General features: G+C 39.2%; 1 protein-coding gene across 2 annotated transcripts in view; it reads left to right on the plus strand.

The window, feature by feature from the left end:
• The window catches only part of LOC136866203 (uncharacterized), an 873,476-nt gene that overhangs the window by 144,510 nt on the left and 715,004 nt on the right, over positions 1-13,962 (plus strand). The window contains exon 2 of one of the 2 annotated variants that reach the window (XR_011017926.1): positions 11,076-11,308. Coding sequence is in view for 1 of the 2 variants with exons in the window: in XM_067142959.2 (XP_066999060.2) it covers positions 11,229-11,308 (80 nt within the window). In the remaining variant the exon portion in view is untranslated. Of the gene's footprint in view, positions 1-11,075; positions 11,309-13,962 lie in introns of those variants that run through there. The other variant, XM_067142959.2, reaches the window with a different exon arrangement.

The following is a 13,962-nucleotide window of genomic DNA, read 5'->3' on the forward strand; positions in this document are numbered from 1 at the left end:
ACACAATAGCTCATGCAAAACACGCCTCGTCATTGCTTTGGACGTTTACAGAAGATTTTCTTCGCTTAATCCATGTCAGTAGCTCGATGTACGAAGATCCTCAAGGATTGTACTTATTGATATTAACCTCTAGATACGAAATTTCCACTAAAGCCCACCCTGAATCTTTTGCTTGAAACTCTTCACTCTTAATTGAAATAACATTACTAAAATCAGTTGACTCACAACTATATTCTTGGTATTAAATGATTTAATTTATGTTATTTCACTTTCATCTGTGCTCTTAATATACAACGCAGAAAGTTCAAAATTAACTTTAAATAAATTATGATCAGACACAGTTCTGTTAAGAAGCTGTTGCACATCCGGTTTAACGCAATTTAAAAGGTTTGCAGTGCTTTGAAACTTCTGACTAGTACGAATGCTTCAACTAGAAATCCTACTGCTAAGTGCAGTATGAATTTCTTCGATGTTTGTATTACTGGCAATTCTACAAGCATTGTTTTTATGTGCATTACTTCTTAAGTGACCCTGAAAATGTGAAGATGGTACATTAGTGTTACATTGTTTGCAGTGTATAGTTTGAAGTTCTTTACTGACTTCATTTTTCCTTGTTTTTATCTTACTACAGCTTTCTACATCTACATCAGTATTTACACGCTTTTTTGCGTAGCCTGAGGGTTATAGTCGCAAGTAGATACCTCAGCCTGATGATATACTTTTACTAAGAGAGTTTGGTACTGCTCTACATTATCAAAATATTCCCCACAAACTTCACATAAAGCAGATGTTATGCTGGGATATTTTATTTTAATACGATGTGCAAGGTTAACCCGTCTTGCAAACGTAGCCTCACACTGCCCGCAGGGGAACATAGTGTCCTCTCTCCCTGCTAATAGTAGAACAAAGTGTTTAGGTGAACAGCATATGCAACAAATTCTGAAAAGAGAACAACCATTTTTAATAGAGATTAGACGAAAAAGTAAATAGTTACGTATAGTTGCGATGTTCGGAAGAAACCAAGATTTAATCTATGGCGGTCAGACATCGTCGCGAGTTTGAAGTTACAAGATTACTAATAAAGATTAAATGTAAGAGTAACAGAGACACACATAGTTGTAAAGTTCGGAAGAAACCAAATTTTAACCCATAGAAGACAGATATTATCGTCAGTTTAAAGTTAGAAGAGACAAACAATTTACTAATAGAGATTAATTTTCCATACCTAACAAAGTAGAAGCACTCTTGCAGATAATGATTAATAAGGGTATCGCCGCCGTTCCTGAGAATAATAACACACGCTATTAATAACCCCGACCTTAAATAGCAATCCAAAGTACAAATGTACGCATATTATCTTTTCTCATTCAGACCGGACAATAGCATGTACAAACACCTGCATCTGAAACGTGAAACTTCCTGTCTGCTTCTCAACATAATTTGCGAGCCTTTTAGTTGCAACACAAAAACCGCTTTGATCTCTAACGACGTAAGTAATAAACACGTCTTTATTCAAGATTTTGGAATTCCCAGCTTGGTTCGGGATGTTTGTTAGATCATACGCGAACACGTGCGGTATTAAATTCTGGTACCAGATTATTTTTTATTTATCATGTTGGGAACCACCACTCCTATTACCTGAATTTAATTTCTACTTTCATCAACGAACATATGTACAGCTATGCGGAAATTATTTTTTACTGTGCTACAGGTAAGTATTATTCCATGCAACAGTTTTTAAAAGATTAACCTGGCATCAAATCCTAGGGGATATAGCGGCTAAACATTGTACTGACAAGACTAGGAAGAGTACTGTAAGACATGTATTTCATTGATTGGAATCATATTACGATTGCATTAATCAGGAGGAGGGAATGTAAAAGAGGAACGTAGCTATGCCTCCTCCTTATCAGATACCCCTTTACGCCTTACACCATCTTCCTAGTACCATGTCAAGTCGTCGGAGGTTAATGCGTGGTCAGCGCAACGTTAGGCCTGCAGGGGTATCGAACGTGAAGTGTAAGTAGGGATTTTATTCTGTATTCGGGGAATTCTGATAATACGCGAAATCCTGCAGAGCAAGTCCTGGGAGGTTAATGCGTGATCAGCGCAACATTAGACCTGCAGGGGTATCGAACGTGAAGTGCACGTAGACAATACGCAAAAATCCTGCAGGGCTAAGTTCCGGCACTAGATTGGGTATTCAGTATGAAGATAAGTTCCTGTGTGTATACACCCAAGTCGCGAACTTGTACGAACAATGAACTTTGTATTCCCTGTGTCAGCAAATACTTCTAACTGGCCTGTGCAGTCTTGCTGATATGTGCATGCTAGATAAAAGATAATGAACTCGCTATTTCATGTCTCTACAAAAAAAACTCCTGACACACACTCTTCCTGTTACAACTTGACTTTAGCAGCTTAAAAAGTGCCTCTAACAAAACCAGACGTAATCTCTGTGTACGTTCTACATTTAGCCCCGCAGTAGTTCAGACTCAATATCCCCGTCAGCTCTCAGCGCCAAAGTTCCTGGATCATGTCCAGTTAGGTTGAGCCTCAAACTTGAGACTGTAACGCCCTTTGGAGACAAATGCGTGGGTTAACCTAGCACACTTAACTATAATCACGTTAGTAGTTAGCTTTCTATGTTCTAAACAGTGTTCACAACAGCAGCTTCGTAAGTATGTGAACAAAGTCTTAGAGTGTTGAAAACAGCATCTTGGTTTAAAAACTAAGTTCTCTAAAAGAAATATCTCTAGCTAAGCAGAAAACATGTTCTGAACACCTGTTGTTCGATTCTAGTCTGTTCGAATCTATCTACAAAAGTATCTCTTGCACATGTTCTGAGCACTTGATTTAGGCAACAGCAGCTTCGTAAGTATGTCAACAAAGTCTTGGAGTGTTGAAAACAGCATCTTGGTTTAAAAAACCTAAGATAATAGTATGTTGAGAAGGACACCCTTCTGGCGCTGTGACGACAAGTAGCAACTTGCTTGCTTGTCCTGTTAAATTCCGTACCAAAATAGCAGTAAGCCATGTGCATGTAGTTAAAGATGGTGGCTGACAGCCATCAAAAAAAGCACGTGGAATTTTTCAAATTGCCCGCCATCACATTTCAAAGGTAGTAGCTAAAGATGGCAGCACGATGCTCTGTTGATTGAAGATGGCCGCTGTCAAAAAAGCACGTGGAATTTTTCAAATTGCCCGCTACCACGTACCAAAGGTAGTAGCTAAAGATGACAGCACGATGCTCTGTTGATTAAAGATGGTCGCTGACCGCTGTCAAAAAGCACGTGGCTTTGTTTACAAATAAGAGCACGTGGAATTTCAAATTGCCCTCCACCGCATGCATAAGGTTCTTTATAACAGCAGCCGCCATCTTGTGCAGTAGCCTCTAAGCTAGCTTTCTTTATAAGAGTTTGCGTATAGGCACCATCTTGTGCAAGCGTCCCTAGGGCGTCTGCTAAAAGCAGCAGCCATCTTGCGCAAGCGCCCACAGCCGTCATCATTCTCCATAAGATGCCGTGTATAGCCACCATCTTGCGGTCGCCATCTTACGCAAGCGCCCTTAAGGGGTCTCATAAGGAGCTGTGTACAGCCTCCATCTTATGCAATTAGCGTCGGGAAGGGCATTCGACCATAAAACTGACGTTAGGCTCCACCATGCGGTTAGGTGTGCTCTCTTATGCTAATCTCCATTGCCCTACTACTCAAAATAACATCTCGAGAATACCGATTGCCCTACTACTCAAGATAGCGTCGGGAAGGGAATCCGTCCGTAAAGCTGAGGTTAGGCCCTTCCAAGATAGCGGCTCTGAGGTTAGGCTTGCTGTCTTGCGCGTAAAAAGTTAGGTTAAGCCTCTCCAAGATAGCGTCTGTGAGGTTAAGCTCCCTATCTTAGGCGTCAGGAAGGGCATCTGGCCATGAAACTGTGGTTAGGCTCCTCCCTGAGGTGGTGATTATTGTTTTAAGAGGAAGTGCATCTAGGTAACCATCATCTATATAACACTAATCAGAGGGGAAAATGGAATGGATCCAACACTTCGAAAAATGAAGATATCGGGCAAAGGATTACAAGGGACACGAAGGGCGTGAAAATGAAACACTCCCTAGCCCTCGCACACCTAATAGCATCGGGGTCGGAAAAGAACAAGAGTTGACCAAGGGAGGTCAGATAGGATAGATGAAAGTGGAATTCAGGCACATGTAAGTGGAAGCAATGCCAGAACTCAGCTGAGGGCCCCGTGGTTGCCAACCCACGCCCAAAGTTCAAAGCCCCTGGGGCCCCTTTTATTCGCCTCTTACGACAGGCAGGGGATACCGTGGGTGTTATTCTACCGCCCCCACCCACAGGGGGCCCCACGCTGATGTTAGGCTGCGGGCCGATGACCTTCGATGTTAGGCCCCTTTAAACAACAAGCATCATGATGTTAGGCTTGCTCTCTTACGCGTAAAAAGTAAGGTTAAGCCCCTCCAAGATAGCGGATGTGAGGTTAAGCATGCTGTCTTAGCCAGCGTAGCAATGAGGAGGAGGCCTCCCGAGAGCCGGAGGAGGAGGAGGTTCCAGAACCCCTGATTTATACTACTAACATCCATAAGCTTACTTTTGAAACGACGTTGACGACTGAAACATTCTTTCTCTCCAATATGAGTCCACTACCTGGCGCCTGCCTAGGGACGAATATCAAAACACTCACACGAACCATATCAAACTGTGACCGTACAAATTGTATGAGACTAGCTCTGGTTCAGCAAACGTAGTGTAGTATGTGAAACGAGCCTTTAGGGTGTCTTTGTGATAGCTTCGGAATATCCTCTGTGTTACAAAGACTGAGTTTCTACCGAACATGGGCATTGCAAACGTGTCTCTGTAATTGAAGATATTCTTTTCTGTCCATCCAGAACACATTACACCTCATATGAACATTTGTTGATAGTGATACTAGCTGTATTTGTACATTTTAATAACACTTGAAATTTGCACCCGTATGCACCCAGCATTGACTATCAACACGCTACGAAAAGACGTACAATTTCAAATGCTTAAAACTCCCTTTATATATGATCTCAACGGAACAACGAAGTTTTACTCAATAATAGTGTCGAAGTTTTATAAAATAAAATATTTTCGTCCAAATTAATATTTGCATGTTATATTGGTGCGTGTAAGGTAAGGGTTATTCTGCCCGAAGGCAGGTCCGAACCTCCGCAGAGGTGTTCCTGAGCCGGAGTTTACGTGCGGTAGGGTGACCAGTTCCAGTGCTCTATGGAAGAGTTCTAATTTTGTTGAGTTAAGACCAAATGAGTCACCAGAGATCTTTTACATGCCGACATCGTACGACATGGAATGTCGAAGGGACTTTTTTACGCCCTTAAAAATCCGGCTACTTCTGCCGGGTTTAAACCCCGCGAACTTAGGACCTCGAGACCAACACACTACAACGGATCCTCAGAGGGAGCTTACTGTAAACTACAAAGAGTCGTTAGACTGTCTCCAAAAGTTTTTCTGCAGTGCCTGAATCGTCGCTCAGGTCAGACCTTGGGAAAACCAATAGGGGAGCTCCTATAAGTAAGTGCTCAGGAGTTAGGTACGTTGGTTCTTCGGGATCGTCTGAGAGTCAAAGTAGCGTGTATCTTTGCAGAAGGTGCTTCCTGAATTTCACTGCATCTTACCGTAGTCCACTGAAGTGTGTGGATCAAAAGGAATGAAAGGCCAAGTGAATCCAGTTTGGGCTAGTCAATGCCACCTATGCCAATCAGCCTTCACGCCTTGAAATTATATCAGAAGTGTTGTCTTATCACATAATCCCACTTAGCTCATCCAGTCATTACTGTATCTCAAGAGACACGTTTAGCGACGAATGTTTTTCATTTCTTTGGTTCAGTTGCAAGCCACGAGGGTACTGCGGTCGAGCCAGTCCACAGAAAAGTGTTGTCGATTTCCAGTTTCAGTGCATGGGTAGTCCTATCAACTAGACGCGCCAACAAGAAAGCCCCAAACAGTTCTAACTTAGGCAGAGATTGTTGTTTCAGAGGAGCAATTATGGATTTTGAACATACTAAGTTTACCGATACTTCACCTTATTGGTAGGTACTGCGTTTATAGACACATGCTACATAGTTTAGTCCAGAAGCATCTGAGAACGTATGAACTTCTATTTGTATTACCTTTCCGATGCAGGGTTTCAGCCTGTCCACATGAATGTTGTTCAGTGCAGGAAGATAATTGAAATCTAGCTTTCAAGTAATATAGTGGATCGTCCCATCCTGTGAAAACATCGCGCATCTTTATGACGGTTCCTATCACCCAAAGTGGGTCAAACAGAGTGGCTATAATTAAAAGTGCCTTTCGTTTCGTGGAGACTCCGTTGTTCTCCTTGATGTCGACCTCAGACTAGAATTTGTCAAGAAGAGGATGCCACAGACAGCAAACCTAGCGTTTTAATGCCTCCTACATTATCAAATCCTAGGATAATTCTGATTCTGTGAATCCTGATGGTATAGTCTCAAGTAAATATGAGCGATCTGATGTCCATTTGCGGAGAGGAAACCATTTGCGTTGCAGTAACTCTTACAGTTTTCCGTGCAGCTGGGTAGCATTTTCGACTGTATCGCTACCATATAGTGTGGGGAGTAGAAGTCTCTCGTCGATGTGCATCAAAGTTTGGCGTCTACGTTGGCCTATCTAACAACTAATTGATTTGCGTAAGCTGACACTAGGATTCCTAAAACCGCTATGTAACGGATGGTCCGAATCATAATAATCATACTTCTCCTTTACTTGACTTTCCCTTTGACTGTTTAATATACTCGTTCTTGGGCGAGTTTATTGTGATCCTCTTTTGTTCCCGTGTTGCCATCATCAGTTCCAACACCTGTCTTACTTCCACAACCATTCCTAACTCTAATTGTTGTAACCTGCACCTCTTATTAAACTATTTATTTCTGATAACCATTCCTTACCACTTTTAAAAATAAACACCGCTTTTCACACTCTTCAACAATTACTTTAAACCCGTACAATGGGCTGTTTACATTATTATTCACAATTTTCCACCGATCACAATTGCTCATTTTAAACATCCTCATGCCTGCCTTATCAACCATATGGTACTGATTAATATACATACATCCTTCCTTTCCATCACATGTACTCTTAACTACGATTAAAACGGCGCCGTTATCACTTATACTATCTATCACTTTTGTTTCCTTATAGAGCTCATCTGGTTTCATCAGCACCACATCTAGAATATCCTTCCTTCTAGTTCGTTCCAACATTCTCTGATACAGCTGTCCTTCCCAGATTAACATATTTACCATTTGTTGGTCATGCTTTTTGACTTACTCATTACCTTCCCAGCTCACATCACCCACTACAATCACGTTTTTCTGAATGTCTCACGAAATAATTTCGCACTAGCTTCACCACTTTCTGGTCTGTACATCCCCAAATATCAAGTTGCCTACTATCCACCAGAATTTCATGTTTCTCTTCCTTAACTTTGAAATTCTTCCTTCACTGGTATGAATACACCAACTCCTATCGATTCTATTCTATCTCTATGATGAGCACTCCGGTACAGGGAGGAAGTGTACGCATCTATAATATTACTTCTCAGCCATAGTTCAATTCCTTTTACAATATATGGTAAATACATATTTATGAAATTACTGAATTCTATTCCTCTCCGTGCAATGCTTCCATAGTTTAGCACTGACAACATTATGTCATCTTTACGTGACCTCCAGCTATCTGTACTCTCATTTACCACTCCATAAGTCTATCTCATTTGCCTGAGTTTACGTCCCTAGAACCCTTTAAAAAAACCTAATTTACACGGACATCTACCGTTGAAAGTGAATGCCATCTGAGTGTAGATCCTTATCACCTACTAACTCATAGGATTTAAAACTCTCAATCCCATTTTCCACCATACCCACTCCAGTATCGTTTAAATCCCCGACCAACCTCTAAGCAGTATTTCGCCTTCACAATACCACATTGATAGCAATCTCCACTTTCTTAAACTTATCCTCTCTGCCATAACCAGACCCCGCAAACTCCCATCTATGTCGTACCTGTTCCTGCTTGTCTTACGTTGTCCATACCAGTGTGAAAAACTGCCACGTTCTCCTTACGCTCATCTTGCATTTTACTTTCCTCAATATCTGACTTCAACTAATTCCTGAACAATACTGTACCCTGGTTTCTTTTCCCCACGTGCCTAACAATAAAGTCCCACATGACCAGAGCCTCAACCCCACCCACCTCATCAGAAACCCTCTCCTTCTGGACTCCCTCACCTTCCATGACGTCTGCATAATTTATAAACATACAACCCCCGTGGTTTAGGGGTAGCGTGCCTGCCTCCTACCCGGAGGAGCCGGTTCGATTCCTGACCACTGAGGGCTTTACTGAGAGCTGGAGCGGGAACTTCGTGAGCCCGACTGAGGAGCTTTCTAATACAGGAGTCAGCGGATCAAGTCACAAAAACCAAGGAATTCGGCTGAGGATGTTATCAATCTAACGATATGGCACTCTACTGTGCGTGTCATCTGGCTGGGCAGCAGTCCTCCTCGCACCTCTAGCTCTCTATCACGTTTTATCTTTCCCCTCATCCTATGTATCATTAGTGGCGTGTCAGTTTCCGCAGCCAAGGAACTAACTTGTACTTTAAGCAGAGTAAGCAGTGCACATGCTATTTTAAGTGTCCCCTGCTATATTTCCTTTGGATATCAATAACAATTTTTACCCTAATCCACTCAGTTATACCACATTCGACGTGAAAATCCTCTGAACCATACGCTCGAAATGTTCCTTTAACGCGTAAAAACGCGATTATCTGGCAAACTATTGGAGTAATTTCGGTTCCTAGTGGTTAGAGCTGGCGTCGAAATGATAGAAACATTTTGTCCTAGGAAACAGCTAAGTGGTTGTCACTTGTGGTTAAGTGTAAGAGGGGGCCGAGAACCCTAACTTTGCCACTTGTAAAGGCATAAATAAATAAATAAATAAATAAATAAATAAATAAATAAATAAATAAATAAATAAATAAATAAATAAATAAATAAATAAATGCATTTTAGGAAGATATAAATATGAATGTTTCGTAGAATCTTCTTCTTTTGCTACCGCTTTTCCCACACCTGTGGGGACGCGGGTGCGAACTGAGCACACGTGTGGATTTGGCCCTATTTTACGGCCGGATGCCCTTCCTGACGCCAACCCTATATGGAGGGATGTAATTACTATTGCGTGTTTCTGTGGTGGTTGGTAGTGTGATATTTTGTCTGAATATGAGGAGAGTGTTGGGACAGACAAATACACCCACTTCCTAAGCCAGTAGAATTAATCGGAAGCGATTCAAATCCCTGAACCGGCCAGGAATCGAACCCAGGACCCTCTGAATCGAAGGCCAGTACGCTGACCATTCATCCAACAAGTCGGACATGACGTTTTCGTAGAATATTCAATTCTAATTCGACTTGCTGGGCCATATTTTCTTCCATACGACTAATCGTTCAGGTAGCATATTCGCTTTTGTGGATTTGTAACTTTTCTGGCTTCCTCCACGTTTATTTCAACTGCGTACTTCTCCGATAAGGCAACATAATTATATTGAGCCTATAATAATCTCGAAGAAATAAGCTTTCTAGCAGTGAGAAAATGACTGAAATGGCTGAGTGGTTCCCAATATTACCCTCCATATACACACAAACTACCCCTCCTTAGAATATTTGTACAGATATCCGATAACACAACTCTTTTGTAAGAAATCGGCTACAGTATACATAGCTCATTTGAAATCTCGCTTATAAAGTGCATGAATACACAGTTGAAATGGTGCAAAACAAACTTCTTAGATACCTTACGTGCAAAATAATAGTCGTATTCCTAAATATGGTTCTTATAACGATTTATTGAAACATCTTGTTAAAAAGACTAGCAGTCACAGTTCTTCTATTTATCTATAGTTTATTTCATAATATTATCGACAGTTCTCTTTAGATAACCTTTCTGTCACAAATCTATATATACGCCCGAAATGTATTACCTCGTCATGATCAAGATCAAGAACCAAGCAACATATTAATTCAACAGTGTTGAAGTCAATGAAAACATTTAATAAATGTAGCAATTAATACAGTCTAGATATGTCTGCAGCTACATACTCTTCCATATTATGAAAATGCAAACAAGTAATTTTTGTTTTCTATTCTAAATTAAAATAATACTCTGTTCTCTCTTATTGGTAAGCTCATAGATATGGTTCGATGCCTTGTTTCTATTAAAGTAATATACCTCATTGTCTTCGATAACATAACTACCATCATCATTTATAATCATAGTAACAATACAGGTTTACAATTGTTAGTAAATACCTTGTTAAATTGAGGGCATATATAACTGAATGTTTTAAATATTGTTTTCTATTTTTCTATACTATGCAAGTGAAGAAAAGTATATTATTAGTTTAAATATGACTTTATTTATTTATTTATTTATTTATTTATTTATTTATTTATTTATTTATTTATTTATTTATTTATTTATTTATTTATTTATTTATTTATTTATTTATTTATTTATTTATTTATTTATTTATTTATTTATTTATTTATTTATTTATTTATTTATTTATTTATTTATTTATTTATTTATTTATTTATTTATTTATTTATTTATTTATTTATTTATACAAGGACATTCATTGTAGTTGAGTGTTTTCATTTAATATAATAGAATATGTATGTGTGTTTCACATAATTAGCTTTGTACGTGTCTGAACCTAAATAAATAAATCCTATTTGGACGTATCTATAATAATGATCAATCAAACTTGCACTTTGTAAAGTATCTCCTAGACTTGAGCTAAGTCTTTTAGGATACCTCTTCAAGCATATCCGTACTTCGAGCTGTAATACTACACACCTCTACTGTTCACATTGGTTTCTTCCATTCTCTGATTGGTGACTTAAAATGTTTGTAAAATTCAAGCTGATTTTGAATTTTACGTGCATCTCCCTCTTCTCTATATATTTCTCTGATCCTATTTCCTTCTTTTCCACAGGTTCGGTGTGATCTTAGTGTGGTTCACGGACTGATTCGGAATAACGCAGAGAGCGCCTGATTACTGCGACAACCCAGCAGGCGATACTAATCTGCAAATTGCAGAAGCAGCAGGGGCGCTTTCTCACCACGCACAGCAGTTGAGTGGAAAGGGATGTACAGCACTACACAAAATTTGATTCATGTGATGAAAAAACAAATTTATAGTCCCAGTCTCTTGACTGCCGTTCACAAGTAAGTAAAAATTAAAGTCTATACACCTGATATATTCACTGGTCGAGCAGCACCTGTCCTCAAACAGCAGTTTCATTTTCCAGAAACTTATGATCACATTCTGTAGTTTATTACAAACTGACCTGGTCCGACGATGGTTCATGACTGCTGTCTTGTATTTTTTAATTCTTTTTTTTTTACGTGGAGTTCCGTTCAAATTGCAGTGAGGGGTCTCCGGAGAATGTCGATATGATGTTTTTCATGAAACTCAATACCTGACCTTGGCAGCTGAAATAATGCGTAGCCTATGATGTCATCATAAGATGGACGTCCACTTAGGGTATGCTTTGGCGGTAGAAAGTCAGTTACCGCGTGGTGTAACCGCGCGTGTATATGTCGTGCAGAGACAAGTCAGGTGGAAATTGATTTTTCTTGACGAGATGTATCAAGAAACACCAGAAAGAAAATTAAAATATAACTGTAAATAACAAATATTGAAGGTTTAATAAGGAAGAATTGATGAATTTAAGCATACCTTAAAAAATGTCCTAATATGACAAATGAACGTATTCAGGAAGGAAAGAGACGTAATAAAGAATCAAATAAGACCAAACGTACATATGCAGCGTGAATGACACGCCTATGGTTGCGTCGCAAATTTGAGCCTCCAGTATATTTAAAACAATAACAAAACAAAGAACGTGGTAAATCACACATCTCTTATTTCTCACATCATACACCATTTTTCAATAAAATCTAAACAATAGCTAAAAATTGTGCCAAAAAAAATGTGAAAATTTCAACTTGCTCATTGTTCTAATTGCTATATCAAACCCGTATCCAGAGGAAGAGGAATGTGTTATCTTCCTTCGCAAGCTACATGCATGTTATACAGCGCGAGTAACTACCTTGCTTCTTTTCCTCAGTGGCGCTCTAAGCCAAATTCAAACTCAAAGTCAAATTATTGTTCAACGAATGTGATTGTGTTTTCTTAGTAGATGCAAAGTTATGTAAAAAATATTTCGTATAGAAAGTGACGCTTTGATGTTTCAAGGATAATTCACGCTGTTTATGTTATTGAGAAATTACGTCATTTGGGGCGGTACATGTCACAGATGCTGACTGCGTCAGAGTGACGTCGCACGGTGGGGCATGGGGACAGTGAAACATGATAAATATTAAAAAATCAGAACTCGGCAGATTCATGTTTCCTGAACGTGGCTGTGTACCAGGAAAAGTGATCTGTCTGAAACATGCACCGACTTTTTCTCTGGCGTGTTTCGAACAGAAGTAACGCAACGTCAAATCTGGTCAGCTGGTGAGCTCACGCAGTGCGCGCTGGGTGTATGCTAGTGTATTTGAGCTTGTATTGAGTAAACGCGAAGACATTGTGAAACGAAATTAACATGGCTGGTACACTGAAAGGTGAGGAAAAGTGTATTGTCATAATATTGCAAAAATGTTGTGTCTGTAATCATACAAAGATATTTGTGTCAACCGTTGACACAATTGCCATAAATTCATGAATTTATGATTTCGATGCCTTCCAAATAAGTCCAAGCAAACTTTTTTGCTGCATTGCATCGAGCATTGATCATACTTTAACCGTCTTACTAATAAACGGTGTATAACTTTTATACAAGGTTTATACACCGTTTATGTGAAATTCGTTACTAATAAACCGCGTATAAGCCTCCTGTGTATACATATGTTATAGTTATTCATTGAATTGCTTATACAGACCAGGACCCTTGTATAAGCGCTGTATAGCAGCGAGTAGCGGAAAAAGAAACGAGTGAGAAATTTATTTTCGTGGTATTTATTGTCTACAGTAATATAATCGTGGTGAAATATTCGACTTATCCATTTAACATTGAACACACATTGAAAGAATGGACGATAACGTGGATGATCTTCACAGTATTTTAAACATAGAAAAGATACACCATTCAGAGGTTATGGAGGCTAGACATCTTCGTAAAGTAAAACTCTTTAAAGAGACGGAATGACAATGAATGACTATAAAAGAAATGATGGTTGGGCGTATTTTTGTGTAATAATGTGTTACTGCTTAATAGGGATAGGGATATATCTGCCTCTACAAAGATGTTTATCAAATTAGAGTACCCTATAAAGGGACATGTTCCTCGATATAAAAATGGTATAACTTGAAAGCCGTACGTAATATGATTTCCATACTTTGTAGATGAATACGCAGAAATATGATGTATAAATGCCTAATAGAAACTTATTTGATCAAACCTTTCTTTTAAGCTAGAAAAGTAAGGATTTTGGAATGTGTACCCTTTTCAACTCGTCAATTCAATTACAATTGCTTACGTTTTCCGTACTATCCCAGATACGAGCTTTTGATCTTTTCTTAAGCTTTTCCATTCCTTTTTTTGGCGTTCATTACACAAGCAAGCTGAAGAAATGTTGATATCAATATAATCCCATTTCCAGCTGTCTCACTGCTTAATAGACTTTTGAAATTGCGAGTTTATTATACATTATCTGCCTCTACAAAGATCTTTATCAAATTTGAGTGGCCTAAAAAGGGACGTATTCCTCGACATAAAAAAGGCATAACTTGAAAACTGTACGTAATATGATTGCCATACTTTGTAGTTGAATATGATGTATAAATGCCTAATAGAAACTCTTTTGATCAAACC

This window comes from Anabrus simplex, chromosome 3, assembly GCF_040414725.1.
Source record: "Anabrus simplex isolate iqAnaSimp1 chromosome 3, ASM4041472v1, whole genome shotgun sequence".
Classification (NCBI taxonomy): Eukaryota; Metazoa; Arthropoda; class Insecta; order Orthoptera; family Tettigoniidae; genus Anabrus; species Anabrus simplex.